The sequence below is a fragment of the Rhinichthys klamathensis genome, unplaced genomic scaffold (assembly GCF_029890125.1).
Source record: "Rhinichthys klamathensis goyatoka isolate OS25496 unplaced genomic scaffold, OSU_Roscu_1.1 h1tg000554l_1, whole genome shotgun sequence".
NCBI classification, from domain to species: domain Eukaryota; kingdom Metazoa; phylum Chordata; class Actinopteri; order Cypriniformes; family Leuciscidae; genus Rhinichthys; species Rhinichthys klamathensis.
Genome location: NW_026607023.1, coordinates 1199288 through 1214144, shown reverse-complemented (window position 1 = coordinate 1214144; position 14857 = coordinate 1199288). Strand labels below are relative to the sequence as shown.

Here is a 14857-nt window from a genome sequence, read left to right as displayed (position 1 = left end):
TGATCCCTAACCCCACGCCTAATCCTACCCAGCTCCGCCCCCTGATCCCTAACCCCACCCCTGATCCTACCCATCTTCGACCCCTGATCCCTAACCCCACGCCTAAACCTACCCATCTCCGCCCCCTGATCCCTAACCCCACCCCTAAACCTACCCATCTCCGCCCCCTGATCCCTAACCCCACCCCTAATCCTACCCATCTCTGCCCCCTGATCCCTAACCCCACCACTAATCCAACCCATCTCCGCCCCCTGATCCCTAACCCCACCCCTGATCCTACCCATCTTCGACCCCTGATCCCTAACCCCACGCCTAAACCTACCCATCTCCGCCCCCTGATCCCTAACCCCACCCCTAATCCAACCCATCTCCACCCCTTAGATCTGGATCCAACTCCGCCCCCTGGATCTCGTGTACTGCAATGAGGTGCTACCGTTGAAAGTGGTCGTTGCGTTGCTTTATCACTAGTAAATATTGAAATAACCCATTGAACATGAAAGTATTATGCAATCATTTAAGACATTTATCCTTATAGAACCTTTTTTTTGGCATAAAGTGTTCTTTAAAATTTAATCAGTTCTAGAACCATGCTGAAACGATTTTCCTCAGAGTGTAGTATTGTGCAATAAACAGTGCAAAACTAAGTCTTTATTAATAATGCCCTTTGAATCTGAATGTGTGTGAAAATGAATAAAAGTTGTTGGTGTTTTACTGCCACTAGTGTTCACTTCAAGCTGGAAACTGCACTGAATTGCAGTGATGTATAGGTACGTTTTAAAAGTTTTGCAAAAAATGTAGGTAGAGGCACATTTTCCCAATGAGCTTAGGTTGCTTTTACCTCAAGCTATTCAGTCTAAGTGTGGACAACACGATCTTGTCAAAAGCTACAAATAACATTCAAAACATTACAAAAACAAACCATTCATCATTATGTATGGTCTATTCAGTAGACTTCACAACAGAGGCACTATGAGGAGATAAAATGTTCCACGTGACTTGCATGTCACCACACTCCAAGAGACACCCAGATAAGAGCTCACACATCAGTGCTGGGAGATCAAAGACTTACAACATGAGTTAGGATGACACCCCGAAGGAGCAAGATAAAACACACAAAATGCCACCATGCAGAATATAGTTATGATCCAAAGGAACTGTTGACTTAAATAGGTGATCCTCTAACACCTCCCTCTGACACACATCTTTGCCGGACAAGATTCTTGTTTTTGGCTGAATAGAATCAAGCTTCAGGCACGCAAACATCTAACTGGCCGTCCATCATCAGCATCGTGCTGGACTGGGTGAGATGGTTTCTGCCCCAGGAGCCCGAGCTGTTGCTGTGGACTGGGCTGTTACCAAAGGGACACGCGGCTGCTAAGGAGATGCACACACAAACACTGAAACACGTCAAGACTCTCTCTAGGGAACATATGCTCCAAAAAGTGCCACGGATGCTACTGGATCCTCCTGGGAAGTTGCTATACTTGCAAGCTGGGAACTTATGATTGCGACAATTTTTATATTTTACTGGAGGATTTTACCCACTGATACAATAGAATGAAGAGCACATTAGTTGTGTAATTGATGCTTTATTCGTAAATTATTACTTGACATACAATAAAGTAAAATAAAAATACGGTAACACTTTACTTAAAGCCTTTAAATATTATAAAAGTATATATATATATATAAAACAATTATAAAATATTACTGGACAATAATAAAATATTATTTCAAACTAAAATTTCATATACTGTACAAAAATTTCATACAACAAGGCTTTTTTTTCATTATCAGGATTTTTTATTTTACTTTGTCTCCAAACAAAATATTGATGAATTGAAATTGAAATTAAGAACAGAGGTGTGTCCAAATCCTTATGTCTGAATGAATTTTTTTATGTATTTTAAAATAATCAATAGATTTCATTGACCCAATTTCTACGTGGTGGAAAAACATGATCATTCTGACATGATTTGAAGGGCGGAATCTCTTTGATTGAGGACTAAAATTTGGATTTCATAATTGGATGTGATCTGATCTTGATTAAAACTCCATGCAAGCCATTCAAAAAGAGGCTTATTGGTTCTCAACCAATTGTGCTTGAGAAACTGCTTCTTGAAACTTTCCATGATCTTTCCTCACAGTCGCTCCTGTCCTCATTTGTCACCTTTCCGGTTTTGTATCTGCAGTGCTTAAGGCTCCAGCGGTCTCATGTCCCCCAGGGGCCTCACAGAAAACCCTTGACGGCAGCCATACACCTGTCGTCTTATACACAGACACACACTCTCCTTACTTTACCCCAGAACAGTGTGTGTTTGTGTGACAACAGTGCCCTCTACAGAAATGCACATACACACACACACTTACTTTTGGACCAGGTGAACAGGAAGTATCCAGGGCTTTTAGATGACATACAATCCTTGAAAACCATGATGATTGAAATGATTTATATAGGGGAGGTTGCCAGACACTTTTTACTCCAGTGAATATTTATCAAGGTAGACACATACCAGGGTTAAGTAAAAATCATTTTTACCATTAGGCCTATTGTCCAAAAAAAAATTGGTGACAAGAACTGCTTGTTTTTAAACAATGTATTATTAAATATTTATAATGTTAAATAATGTTCTTGGAATAATTCATGACGGCCGTTGTATTATGAGAAAATAATGCACACCTGCCACTGCGCTTACCACCTCGATGGTGCATTATTTTCTAATAGCCAATTATTCCGCTTTTACGGTTACCACACCTCAAGACATTGTTCAGATGTTGTATTTCAAGACATTTGTCAGGTTTTTGTCCTTAAAACGCTCTTGTGTGTAGGACTAATTTCTTACGCACCTCATATCACGCCTTTGTTGCTAATTCCAAAACGTAATTTTCCATCAAACATCATTCTTATTTTAAATTGAAAATGTTTCATCTGTGCACATTCTTACTTTTTTAAATGCATATGTACGGTGGCCCAGTAGTGCACAACACATCGAAATTTAAAAAGCAAAGATAAGTTCACAACACAACGTAAATGCTCCCGACCACTAGGGGGCTCTCGGAGCGCGGTAGGCTTGCTGCGATTAGTCACTTGCCCACCATCTTTTTCATTTTTTATAGTAATAAAAATAGATTAGTTCGGTCAAAGAACAGACAATTAAAAACTGAACGTCTTCTTAATTCAGCGTGAGCCGAATGAGAGTCGCAGCACCATCAGCAGGAGTCAGATTTCACCTCACTTCCCCATTTCACCTCAGATTTGGTTTCAATGCAAAATGTAAAAGTGCATATTTAAGCGAGTTTGTCATTGAACTGCTTTGTTGTGTTTTTCATTAAGAATAATAATGAACCCACCATGCAAGCAACTGCTGCTCCCGAATTGGTGCCAATTCAAAAAGTCAAAAATGCTCACGGGCATTCATAATGGTGTGTGTCCACTGGCGCGGAGCGAGTGTGTGTTCGCGCTCAACTTCCATAGGAATTAACTGAAATGCTTGCTTTGCTCCGCACCGTTATGAATGCTCATTCGGCCGTGCGCATTTTACTTTCGCTTTTGAATTAGCGATATAAAATAACAGGGTAACCAATACCAGTTTGCAATATCAAGCAGCATAACAAGCTCTTTTGTTCAACTAAATAACTGGAAGCGGATGACACCGGAAGCCAGACACATTCCACTTACAAATGGCCTTATAATTCACTCTTACGTGAAAAATCATTTTTTCCATGTTCTAATGGTTGTACAGTCCTAGACTGACCAGAATTAATTATTACAGGTGATATTTTGCATTATTCATCTGGAGTAAGTCAATCTGGTCACTTGGAATTTACCACAACCATTGGAACATGAAAAAACTCATAGGTGAATTACAGTAATTTTTTTTCAAAAAAATAACTGTTTACTGTACATACATTAAGGCAGGTTTTGGCAAAATTTCACCTGTAGTAAATCAATCTGACCAATACAATCAAGCTTTGGAATTTGAACATGTCTGTTTTTAAATGTTATTTATTAAGTCATTTTAATTAATACAAATTATACGTTTTAACCAAGGGGGTAATCCATCAGCCGGAAGTTGAAGCCTCGCGGGAGCTGCCATTGGCTAACAAGCCGTCTGCTGTTAGCATTCCATTGACTCCCATTCATTTTAGCGTCACTTTGACAGCGAATGACTTTACATCTGAGGAGTCCAAAGACTCCATTTATCCATTATTTATTTCTAAAGAAACACGACAATGTATAAAAGGCTCCATTACCTTGTATCTTACGTTATGGCCCCGTAGAAGCAGTTTTTGTAAAAATAGGCTAACGATTGCGTCATAACGAATCGACTCTCCATCGCACAGTAGAGAAATTACCGTATAGACAGGAGGAGAAGCTCGCAGGCAATCGGGGGACGTGGAGGCATAAAGTCAAGGGAGAAGCCCATAGAGAGAGTCATAGTTGTTCCTGCTGCTAGCTCATGGACAGCTAATACTCACGATCTCCGGCTCTGTGAGATTCGGAAGGGAATTATTCAGATTTCACTCGGCACAGCTACTAGAAGACGTACAGGTTGTTCACGTGACAAGTTCAGTTTGAGCCTGCGCAGTACGCCTGGCGATCAGCTTTTAACGAGCTTCAATTTTCTCCGTTGAAATCAATGGGGTCGCTGTGTCCATTTCTTTTACTGTCTATGGTTTTAACCACTTGAAGAAATTGCCAGACATTCCCTTGGGGATCATGTGCCGAGGTAGCGCGTCAAAGCATTCTCAAGTATAAATGTGCAGCTATAATGCACATAGGTGATTTTGAATGAATATTTCATGTTGATATACAATGGTTACATACAGTTAAAACTAATCATGTTCTTGATATGTTTGTAAGACCACCGACTCATTAGAACGGTGACAAGGAAAACTAACTTTACCGCGCTCCGAGATCCCCCTAGTGGTCGGGAGCATTTATGCTGTGTTGGGGCTTGATTTCATTGTGTTGTAAACTTATGTTTGCTTTTTTAATTTCGTTGTGTTGTGCACTACTGGGCCACCATACATCTACCCTTAATCTTTCATTAAAATGGGCAGTGCAACCTGTCACTCACAAACCACAACCATCCAATCAATTCCCCAAGGACAAAATCAAGTCCCGCCCTACATTTGTTCTTGTTCAAGAAGCCGTTTCACTCATAGGCATCCGAAATCACATACTCTTTTGAGTATGTACTTATTTTGAATAATTACTTCACGACTGCTGCTCATGTACGTTCAATATATATAGGTTGAATATAATACGGACGTACTACATCCACCATGATGTCATTATTATGTGACCTACCACTGTCAGTTGCGTCACTTCACTGCCATTCACAAACAGGACAGTAAAGAGACCATCGTATGCACACTTCAGAACCTCGCCGGAAATAGTTGGTCATCCTTTTCACCCACTCTTTTACTGTGAATTCAGACATTCAACCTCTTTTGTCACATACTGTTTTTCGCCTACTATGTAGTAGGAAAGTATGTGATTTTATATGCAGCCATAGTTACGGTATAGGGAAGAATAGGCTATTGCAGCTTCCATTTCATGCTGACTTTAAATAATGTTATAATGGTTTATTAAATATTTATAATGTTAAATGATGTTGTAATATTAAATTATAAATAATTTAATATTACAATTCTAAAAAATTCTGGTGAAAAATAATGGTGTCCTGCGTATCTAAAAAATAATGGTGTCCTGCGTATTTAATTGTTATTAATATTCCTATTTGTTTTTATCCTTGCTTTGTCATATATAAGCCATTTGTTGGATTAGAAATTAAACAAAATGTAATAAATACAAAATGATATATAACATTAAATCTATAAGTAAATCTGACAAAATTTGGCAGTTTTTTTAAACACACTTTATTTTGAATAAAACAAGTGATTAGATGTCAAATCAGTTTTGACTCTGAATTTGAAATACGATTAAAAATAGTGCCAAAAGTGAATTCATATATCAAAACCTGCATATGTTCTTTATGTACCGTGAGAGAGCAATCTGAAATCAAAGCATAGACAGTGCCAGAAAACATCAGGAACCTTTTCTCCACTCATCCGTCTCTCCACCCATCTGTCACTCCATCTCTCCGTCAGTTGGAAATGTCAGCAACATCAATCTTCAAGCAGAGACTACTGATATGTGTAACCCTGCGTGAAGTTCAGGACCCCGGGTAATAAACATCCTGACAGCTGAGACGGCCCCTCAGTCTTTTAGCATCGCCAAAATCACGGATGAGAAGAAAATCGGGGCCATGTACACACACGCACAGTGTCTCAGGAGCTCTCCAGCAGGGTAGAAACGGTGTAGATCTGTGTCTTCAGCCTCTTCTTCATCTCTCTGATCATTTGACAGAGGGCCAGAGGGTAGCAGCAATAAACCGTAGTCCAGTCCTCACACACGCTGCCCTGGAGACACACACAGCACACTGTAATGTATTCTTAATTTAATATTACCAGGCGAATTAGGGTCTGTAGATTTCTAAGTAAGGATACATTTCCCTGATATTGATTTAACACCCCCCTCCAAGTCGAGGAATCTAGTTATGAAATTTAATTTAAGGAATCTTCATCTAACTGTCAAATACTGGATGTGTTTTACTTCTTAGCACAAGAAGGATATGACAAGATAAATCAAAGATATATTTCTACACCTAGAGGAAATACTGTAAAACACTTTTTTTTTCAGGTCACCATAATCCATTGTTCAGTGGAAACTCTACAGTGATATCTGAGTTGAGTTATTGGTTCTCACATTCAAGCCCAACGTATACGTCGTTTTTTTAAGGAAACGTCGAACATAGAGCCTTTTAAAGTCTACTCCATTTGACAGAATGCGCGAACTGAGGCTGCATCCGAAGTCGCATACTTAGCTACTAGACGAAATCAGTAAGTGACACACTCTAAACAATGCTGGGTTGTTTTAACCCAAATTTGGGTCAAATATGGACAAACCCAAATGTTGGGTTAAAAATTTTATTTAAATTTTAACCCAACTTCAACTTTCACTTCCAACTGTAATTTTTTTAATTACATTTTTAACCCAACATTTGGGTTTGTCCATATTTGACCCAACATTTGGGTTGAAACAACCCAGCAACCCAGAGTGTATGTCCGAATTCACAGTACTCATAAAAAAAGTAGGCAAAAAGTACCCGGATGACCAACTACTATAAGAAATATTCTATTTACATTGTAAATATTCTATTTACATATTTAAATAGCAGTATTTTCTTTGCAATAAGTGTAAATAGTAGTTAGATGCTATTTATATTTATAAATTAGTGGCAGATACCATTTACACCTCAGTGTTGTTGTACATTAAACAGTATGCAATAATAAAATAGAGTGTAAATTATTATATTTCTTAAAAATATTAAATGGATGCCCCCTTAGTGGGACAGTAAAGCCCCCCCTGAACCTTCCCCAAACAATAACCGATAAACACTTTATTAGTAAACCCACGCTAGACACTTCCATTTTTATTGAAAGTAAATGCCTTTCCGATCAGATGTGACGGGCAAAGGGAGTAGAACGAGTTCGGCTCGGGTCGATTTGTGTCAAAAGTTTCTGCCACGGACCTTACCCCTACACTATGGCTGACAATTAAGCGTCTTTCCGTAATTGTTTCTGGCCCAGCCAGACGTCAGTGGGCGGAGTTACTGTAAATAGCCTCTGCCGTCACAACTACAAAATCCAATTACAATTAAAAAAAATAATAATTCCAAAGATGGTGTCTGTCATTTTAGGTAGCCTAGTTCTCATTATGTAGACCTACTGTATATTCAAGTGTTCGTTTTCCCAATAAGTTTTATTTAGTTAGTATTTTGAAGCTATAAAAACAGGGTGTAATGTCATGATTGACTAGCCTGGTCCCACCAGACTCTCGTACGTTTCATTTGTACACAGAGTCTGGCATCGCTCCATTGACAAGCGTTAACTTCCTTGTTGTAGGCGGGTCCTCTGTTGAAGTCTAAAACTATTGGATCTGCCCAGAGTCACTCTGGATCTGCCATAACCAATCGCTTAAGTTTGGTCGTGACGTATGACGACTCAAACTAGCGCACGACATCAATGTCATCGTTCTCAGCCACTCCCTCTGTTCGCTGATTGGCCCGGTAAAAAATTGACCGGAGAAAACCTAAGAATACAGCACAATCCCAGACGTGGTAGTACTGAAGGAAAATGAAAATTGAGCGTAAGTACGCAGGAGGGCGGAGCCAGGCTAATGATTGACAGCTGTGCTTGTGATTGAGTCTGCGAGAGCAGGAGTGAGGGTGGGAACTTGATGCCACTGCTCGTCCTCAGGATCACTACTGCACAGACTCGGTCTCCGAACAACTTAATCAGATTCAGCAACAACTGCTACTGGGATTTTCCGGCTTCATTGTTCTACAGTGGAAGGAAGCAGTCGACTCTAGAAAGTTTCATCTTTGTCATCTCCAGTGTCTGCGCTACTTTTCTACAGAAGTTATGACTAATAAAAATGTCTACTTTTAAACTAAAGTTGCGGGCTATCTCATAACCCCCAGATGCTTATTAATGCGCGTGTCTGTTGTTGTTGCAGTCTTCAGTTTTTTGTTGTTCCGTTTTCTACTGTGAAACAACAGCCCGAGCCAGTGCTGCCACCTAGTGGAACAACTGATTAGTGCAAAACAAATTAAATGCGCATAAGTGGTTAAAAAAAATCGGGAGGCACGCGTACAGTACATGCGTGCTATTCTGGTGACGAAATTTGAAAATCTGGTCAAATAAATTTGAAGCAGCAGTCGCAATGGACTTTGAGCATACAAAATTTCTTCGGACACTGCAACGGTCGTGATACGATATCACGCACTATGATGTATGTAAACATGAATTAAACATATTATAGCAAATAGTAATACACTCAAAATGTTAAACAAATCTACAGTCTACTCAACTTATATGCAAAAATATTGTTTTGTTTTTTATTCAGTCAAGAGGTCATGCCATGAAGTATCAATCTTCTACTGGTAACGCGTCTTCATGTGATGTGAATTCACAGCTCATAGTTCACCAAACTTGAACTTTGGGACAGTCACGGTTTGGGTTTTGTTCCTTGTTCCTGTTTCATGTATGTCATGTGATCCCTTGTTCAAGTCATGTGATCCTGCCATGTGTCTTGTCATTTGTTAAGCGTCTGATCATTGTTCACAGGTGTTCCTTGTCTTGTAATTAGTCTGTGTATTTAAGCCCTCATGTTTTCCTTGTCTAGAATTGAATGTTTTGTCCAGGTTTCCGGTCGTTGTTCTTGTTTTTGTTTCATGCTTTGCCATGCCTTTGTTTTATGTTTGATTATGTTTTGAAGTAAAGTTGCATTTTGGGTGTTTCAGTGTAGCTTGCTCATTTCCAGGTAACGTGTCAGAATTTATTTTTATCAATCAATTTGAAAAGGTTACTGCTAGACTTTAGTTTAATTCTTGTTACTAATCCTAAATCACTACATCATTTCAAACTTGTCACGGTAAGTTTAGAATTCAAATTATTAACTTGAATAGATGAGTAATTAAGGAAAAAAATAAAATAGATAAATCGGAAATTTTTGTTAGTATCATTCAGTTAAAAAAAAGTTTCAAAATGTGTTATGGTGTTGAAGGTCAGTGCAAAATTGTCAAATAATTGTTTTAACTATTAAACACTGTTGCTTGATACCACAGGGTTATTATCGTTACCCAAACTGAAAACCATAAACAAAGACATATAAAAAAAAAAAAAAAAACTTTAACCACAATTCAAGTGAAAGCAATATTGCATATATATATATATATATATATATATATATATATATATATATATATATAACAAACACTATAATAGCATATCAATGATGATAAAATAATACAGTTCTTCCAAGGCCATGTTTACAAACAATATTTTTCTGGAAAAAAAAACCTCTTTATAAATATTATATTTTTGCCCAATTTTTGGAAAAAGACAGTTTCGTATATGCATTAAGCATTTAAAAAACGATCTGATATTTTATTTTACTACATGGTTATTACAACATGATACTTTTACTACATGGTATTATTACAATAAAAGTAAACCGTTTGTAGAATTAGATATTGGATTTTGAATTGTATAGCAAAATAGTCCATTCAAATATTATAGTAATGGGAACACGCAAACTGATACAGTATTCTTGCATAACGTTTTTTTATATAATGTTTCATTTTTTGTCAGTATTGAATCAGCACTGTGAAATTTTCAGTCATCGAAAACTCAAACTCCATTCCCAGCATGTCGCGTTATTTACATTAGCTGAATCCTTACCCTGATTTTAAACCGCTCTCTAATGCCCACTCTCATGGCGAACGTGGAGCCAGGCAGAAGAGGCAAACACACACATTCTCCATACTGATGAGCCAGGCTCAGGTCCAAACAACATGGCACAAACGCACCCATCAGACCTGCACAGAAGAGAGCAGAGATGCTTTGAAACGTGTGCCGGGAGCTGTCGAGAAACTCGGAGCATCAGTGCTTAACTGCAATTACTTTAACACTACTTATATTGACTGCCTGCAACAACAAAAAAAGGATTCAATTCTGATAAAGAGAAATCAGTGTCCTTGGACAAAGTAGAATTTTGTTTTATGCCCAGCTTTTTTTTTAAATGAATGGAAAAATCATTAACAATTTATAATCATTAAGGAATGTCATTAACTTTTAATGATTGTGAAACGGTACACAAACCACTGGATTAGGAAAACAACAGTAATTACTCATACATGATAGACTACATAATTAAGGCTAGCTGTAATCCAAAAAGTTTGATCCATAATAAGATTTTTAAGTCAATTTTACGATTTGTGAAATGCATAATCTGTGGATATGTATTTCCAGCATGATAGCGCACATCGATAAATTCAATTATGTTTAAATGTGGCAAACCGCAATTTGCTTCAGTAATACAACACAAAATAAAGTGTTTTATAGAGACATTTTATAATAATAAATGTAATTATGAAGAAATATAATCAAATGAGTTCTGAGTATTGATTTTTTTTTTCAAACTCAGTCTGGGTCTCAAAAGATATAAAAATATGCAGCAATAGAATTTCATGTAGAGTTTGTCAATCAAGATCTCAGAGGGAATGCATTAACGTCACTTTCCCGCCGGAACACGCCCCCCTCAGCCGGACTGAGTGGCAAAAGAGCTACTGCGTGACTGGAGTTAATAGGGGAAACTGCGAATAAAACAAACTATTATCAGTTTAAACTAAAAGTTGGACTCGATATAGTGTTCCTCACAACTTATCAAAGATCCAGTGATCCATGGATATTGACATGCAGCCAGGAATCGTGTTTCCTGACATTTATATGTGCCTGATTTCGACGCCGGGGAAATAAATGAAGAAAATTTGCCTGTAAACGTTTTATATAAATACAATATAGATAGGTCTAAATCCGAGTGATCACTTACATTAATGTTATACTGTATATCATCATATCGTCCAGCCCTAAAACTTGTATAGTTTTTTGTCAGTGTTTATTTAAAAACATCCAATTATGCAGAATATAGTCTGTTCTGTAGCTTTTTGCAGTCTGTAAAAATATACAGCACCTCAGATTTCTGGTCAAATCTAGTTGTACAGTCAATCGCAAAGCTCTTTCCCGTTTTAGATGTGTTTTGTGTGTTTTTCACGGCATTCACGCTGAAGACAAATGCTGCCGCTCAGTCTTTTTGCCACTTGTGGGCGTGACCGCATTCACTCCGGCCGACGGTGACGTCATGCGCATACCCTCTATAGACCAATTTCCAGCCGACGTCACAGTTACGTCACGTCACTAGCTGGTGGCAGAACAAAGTGAAAACTGGAGGCGGCAAATACAAACCAGCACAGATTCGGGTACAAAATAAGGATCTTAAATTATTCTTCTTATTATTAAATGTCATCTTGTTGTGTTGTTGGGTGCAAGAATCAATGAAAAATGAATATGCTTTATCTGCAATTTTTTATTTCTAGAAAATATTCACCTCATTAAAATTGCACCGTAATGTCACTCTTTACATTGTCGTCTTCATCGCGCTGGCTCGGCAGAACTGCGGATCGTACCACACAAGTCTTGTACTTGACCATTCAGCACATAGTTATAGGCATCTAAAGATTTACATGCCCTCCGTTTCTCTATCAGGTAACGTTAGGTGTAGAAGTCAGGACACTCAACCGGAGGTAGCGTTAACGTTAATCCTGTCAGATCCTCAATGAGTGTAAGGGTCGGCCGGTTCCGTCCGTTAAAATTAACTTTTGCAAATAACAATCGCGGTCCTGGACAGTGAGTGGCCTTGCACATTAAGATAAAATCGGATTTTCTCCAGTCATTGTTAAAAACAAGCTAACAAAACTTGCAGACTTTACGTTAGTGAAGCGGCCAGAGGGATCGTTCTGCCACCACCTAAGCTCCGCCCACAGAAAAACGTCACCATGTTTACCAACTGAAAATTGGTCTATAGAGAAGCAGAGGCTTTATGGAGAGACTACCAATACATAAGCTGCTGTGTTGGACTTCCTGGGGCTATTAGTGTTTAAGAACAAATTGTGTCCCACTAGAGTTCCAGGCCAGTTTCATTATTCTGGAACAGAAAAATATGTTTTCTTTGTTGCCAAGTAGACAGTCATAAAGGGTTAGTTCATCCAAAAATGAAAATTCTGTCAGTAACTACTCACCCTAATGTTGTTCAAAACCTGTAAGACTTTCGTTCATCTTCGGAACACAAATGAAGATACTTTTGATGAAATCTGAATGATTTCTGTCCCTCCAAATTGTCCTAAATTCCTAAAAAGCCTCAATTCAATATGTACATCATATAAACTGATCGTGTATCTTCAGAAAATGTATAAATTCAGACTAATCTGCTCAATTCATATGGATTAGTTTTACTGTCTCTTTATGAACTTTCTGAAGCGCCAAAGTTGGTGTCAATGGAGGGACAGAAAGCTCTCAGATTTCATCAAAAAGATCTTCATTTGTCATCAATGAAAGTCTTACGGGTTTGGAACGACATGAGGGCGAGTAATTATTGACAGAATTTTCATTTCTGGGTGGACTAACCCTTGAATACAATAAAAAAAATGAAGAAGTAATTATGGAAGCCTGTTCCTGCCTGCTTTTTGCTGTAATTGCCACTTATTTCGCAACTTATTGTGAATTTGTTTCTTACAATTGCGATGTTATACCTCCCCTAATTTTAAATTTACATCTAAAAATGTTGCACAATACGACTTTATATCTTGCAAAGTGAGTTTAAATATTGCAGATGCGACTTTATGACTCAAAATGTGGCTTTACATCCAGCAATGTGACTTTTTTTGTGAAACTTTATACAGTGGGCTCCACAAATATTGGCAATGTGATCGTTTTTGTAATTGCAACTTTATATCTTGCTACTATGACTTTGTTTCTTGCAATAGCAAACGTATATATCACTCCCACACATTACTATAGTATGTCACAGTGCGACTGTTTCTCGTCACAATGTGACTTTGTATCTCTCACAATGTGACGATATTAATTGTAAACTTCATCTTCCTCTTACATGTGCTGGCGTCGCCACACACGTCAAACAGTCCTGAGCTCCAGTCTCCCCCTGTTTGAGTGATAGTGGTCACTGTCGTCGTGGTCTCCCCGAGGCCTGGTTGAGTCAGCACAGGAAGTTCCATCGTCTCACTTCCTGTTGGGTTTGCTTCAACATCTTTTCCACCTGGAGAGTCCATTTGAATCTGAAGGCGATACAAGAAATCTGCTTCAGATCAAAAACATTGACACACAATCCTATAAAGGAAGTCCTCACCTGACCTAAAAAGTTTTTACAGCATTGTGACATTAAATATATGAAATGCATATTAATGAGGGTGAACACTTACATGGTGAATGTGGCTCAGAACAATCCCTCACGATGACAGCAGACTAAGGGAAAAGACAGGGGTGAGTTTCCTATGGTGACAGTGGTGTGTTCGTTCTGATAGTCGCTTCGCCAAGAAGCCCTGACAGAAGCTGCTGTGAGCTGATAAGCCTTCACACACACACACACATGCACAGGAGACCCTCACGCACCTCGCAAGCGCATTCAAATACTAACTCTCAAGTCACAAACAGCAATGTAACACACAATAGCAGATACAGTTCAAAAATTCCTCTCAAAAACAATTATACAACACATAATCATGCATAATTGGGACTCCAGGCCTGCTTACAAACATCCCACTGGAGCCCACAATTCACACACATAAAAATATCAAACAAAACCTCTCGAATGACACCTCAAATATGCAACAAAAGCTTACCAGCGATCCAGCCTGTGTGAATAAGATGTTACATAAATTCACCCCAAGAGCAGCAATGCAGAATAGCACGTCCTCTTGAGGTTAATGTCTCGCATCACTTCCTTCTGCACCGCAGCTAACGCACATCCAACAGTGTCACATCCACTATAATGAAACATTGCATGTAGCTGTCATACGTAGAACGGCTCGCTTATATGTTTGCCAGCCAAGTCTGTTGAAGTGCATGTAATCGTTTCTCTGAACGCGCTTCTTTGCGGCTGATCTCGTCTCCACTTGCATCAGACTGTAAAATTGAGCCGTCTTTATATCTGCTACGGCCTGCTTGGCCGGAAAATAGAATAATATCACTCATAGCGTTGGCACATTCTCAGAAAACAGGGCTATTTGTGTCCGAAAACGTGTTTTTTGCAACTTTTCTTTATCATTGGACCTTAAAAGAAAATTCTGATTTTCTCACTTCAGTCCAAAAATACTAGAGGGCCAATAACCAAAGATGATGAGGGAATTTCAGATTACTGATCATCCAATAT

General features: G+C 38.5%; 1 protein-coding gene across 3 annotated transcripts; it reads right to left on the bottom strand.

The window, feature by feature from the left end:
• Nucleotides 1-5862: 5862 nt before the first annotated feature.
• Nucleotides 5863-14617, bottom strand: plac8l1 (PLAC8 like 1). 3 transcript variants are annotated; one of them, XM_056239104.1, is made up of 5 exons: nt 14328-14617; nt 13908-13950; nt 13580-13763; nt 10315-10451; nt 5863-6429 (listed from the first exon to the last, which is right to left on the bottom strand). In XM_056239104.1, the coding sequence occupies exons 3-5, from the start codon at nt 13755-13757 to the stop codon at nt 6298-6300; spliced, it is 447 nt and encodes a 148-aa protein (XP_056095079.1). In that variant the 5' UTR covers nt 13758-13763; nt 13908-13950; nt 14328-14617; the 3' UTR covers nt 5863-6297. The 3 variants fall into 3 exon arrangements, with proteins under 3 accessions (XP_056095079.1, XP_056095077.1, XP_056095078.1); XM_056239102.1 differs by having other exon boundaries at nt 13908-14123; nt 14328-14616; XM_056239103.1 differs by having other exon boundaries at nt 13908-14056; nt 14328-14616.
• Between the last annotated feature and the right edge of the window lie 240 nt (nt 14618-14857).

Coding starts and splice junctions, on each gene's coding strand:
- plac8l1 (XM_056239104.1), bottom strand. CDS start 13,757: ATGGACTCTCCAGGTGGAAAAGATGTTGAAGCAAACCCAACAGGAAGT. Junction 10,452..13,579: donor GTGTGGCGACGCCAGCACAT/GTAAGAGGAAGA, acceptor TCTTCTGTGCAG/GTCTGATGGGTGCGTTTGTG. Junction 6,430..10,314: donor GAGAGCGGTTTAAAATCAGG/GTAAGGATTCAG, acceptor GTGTGTCTCCAG/GGCAGCGTGTGTGAGGACTG.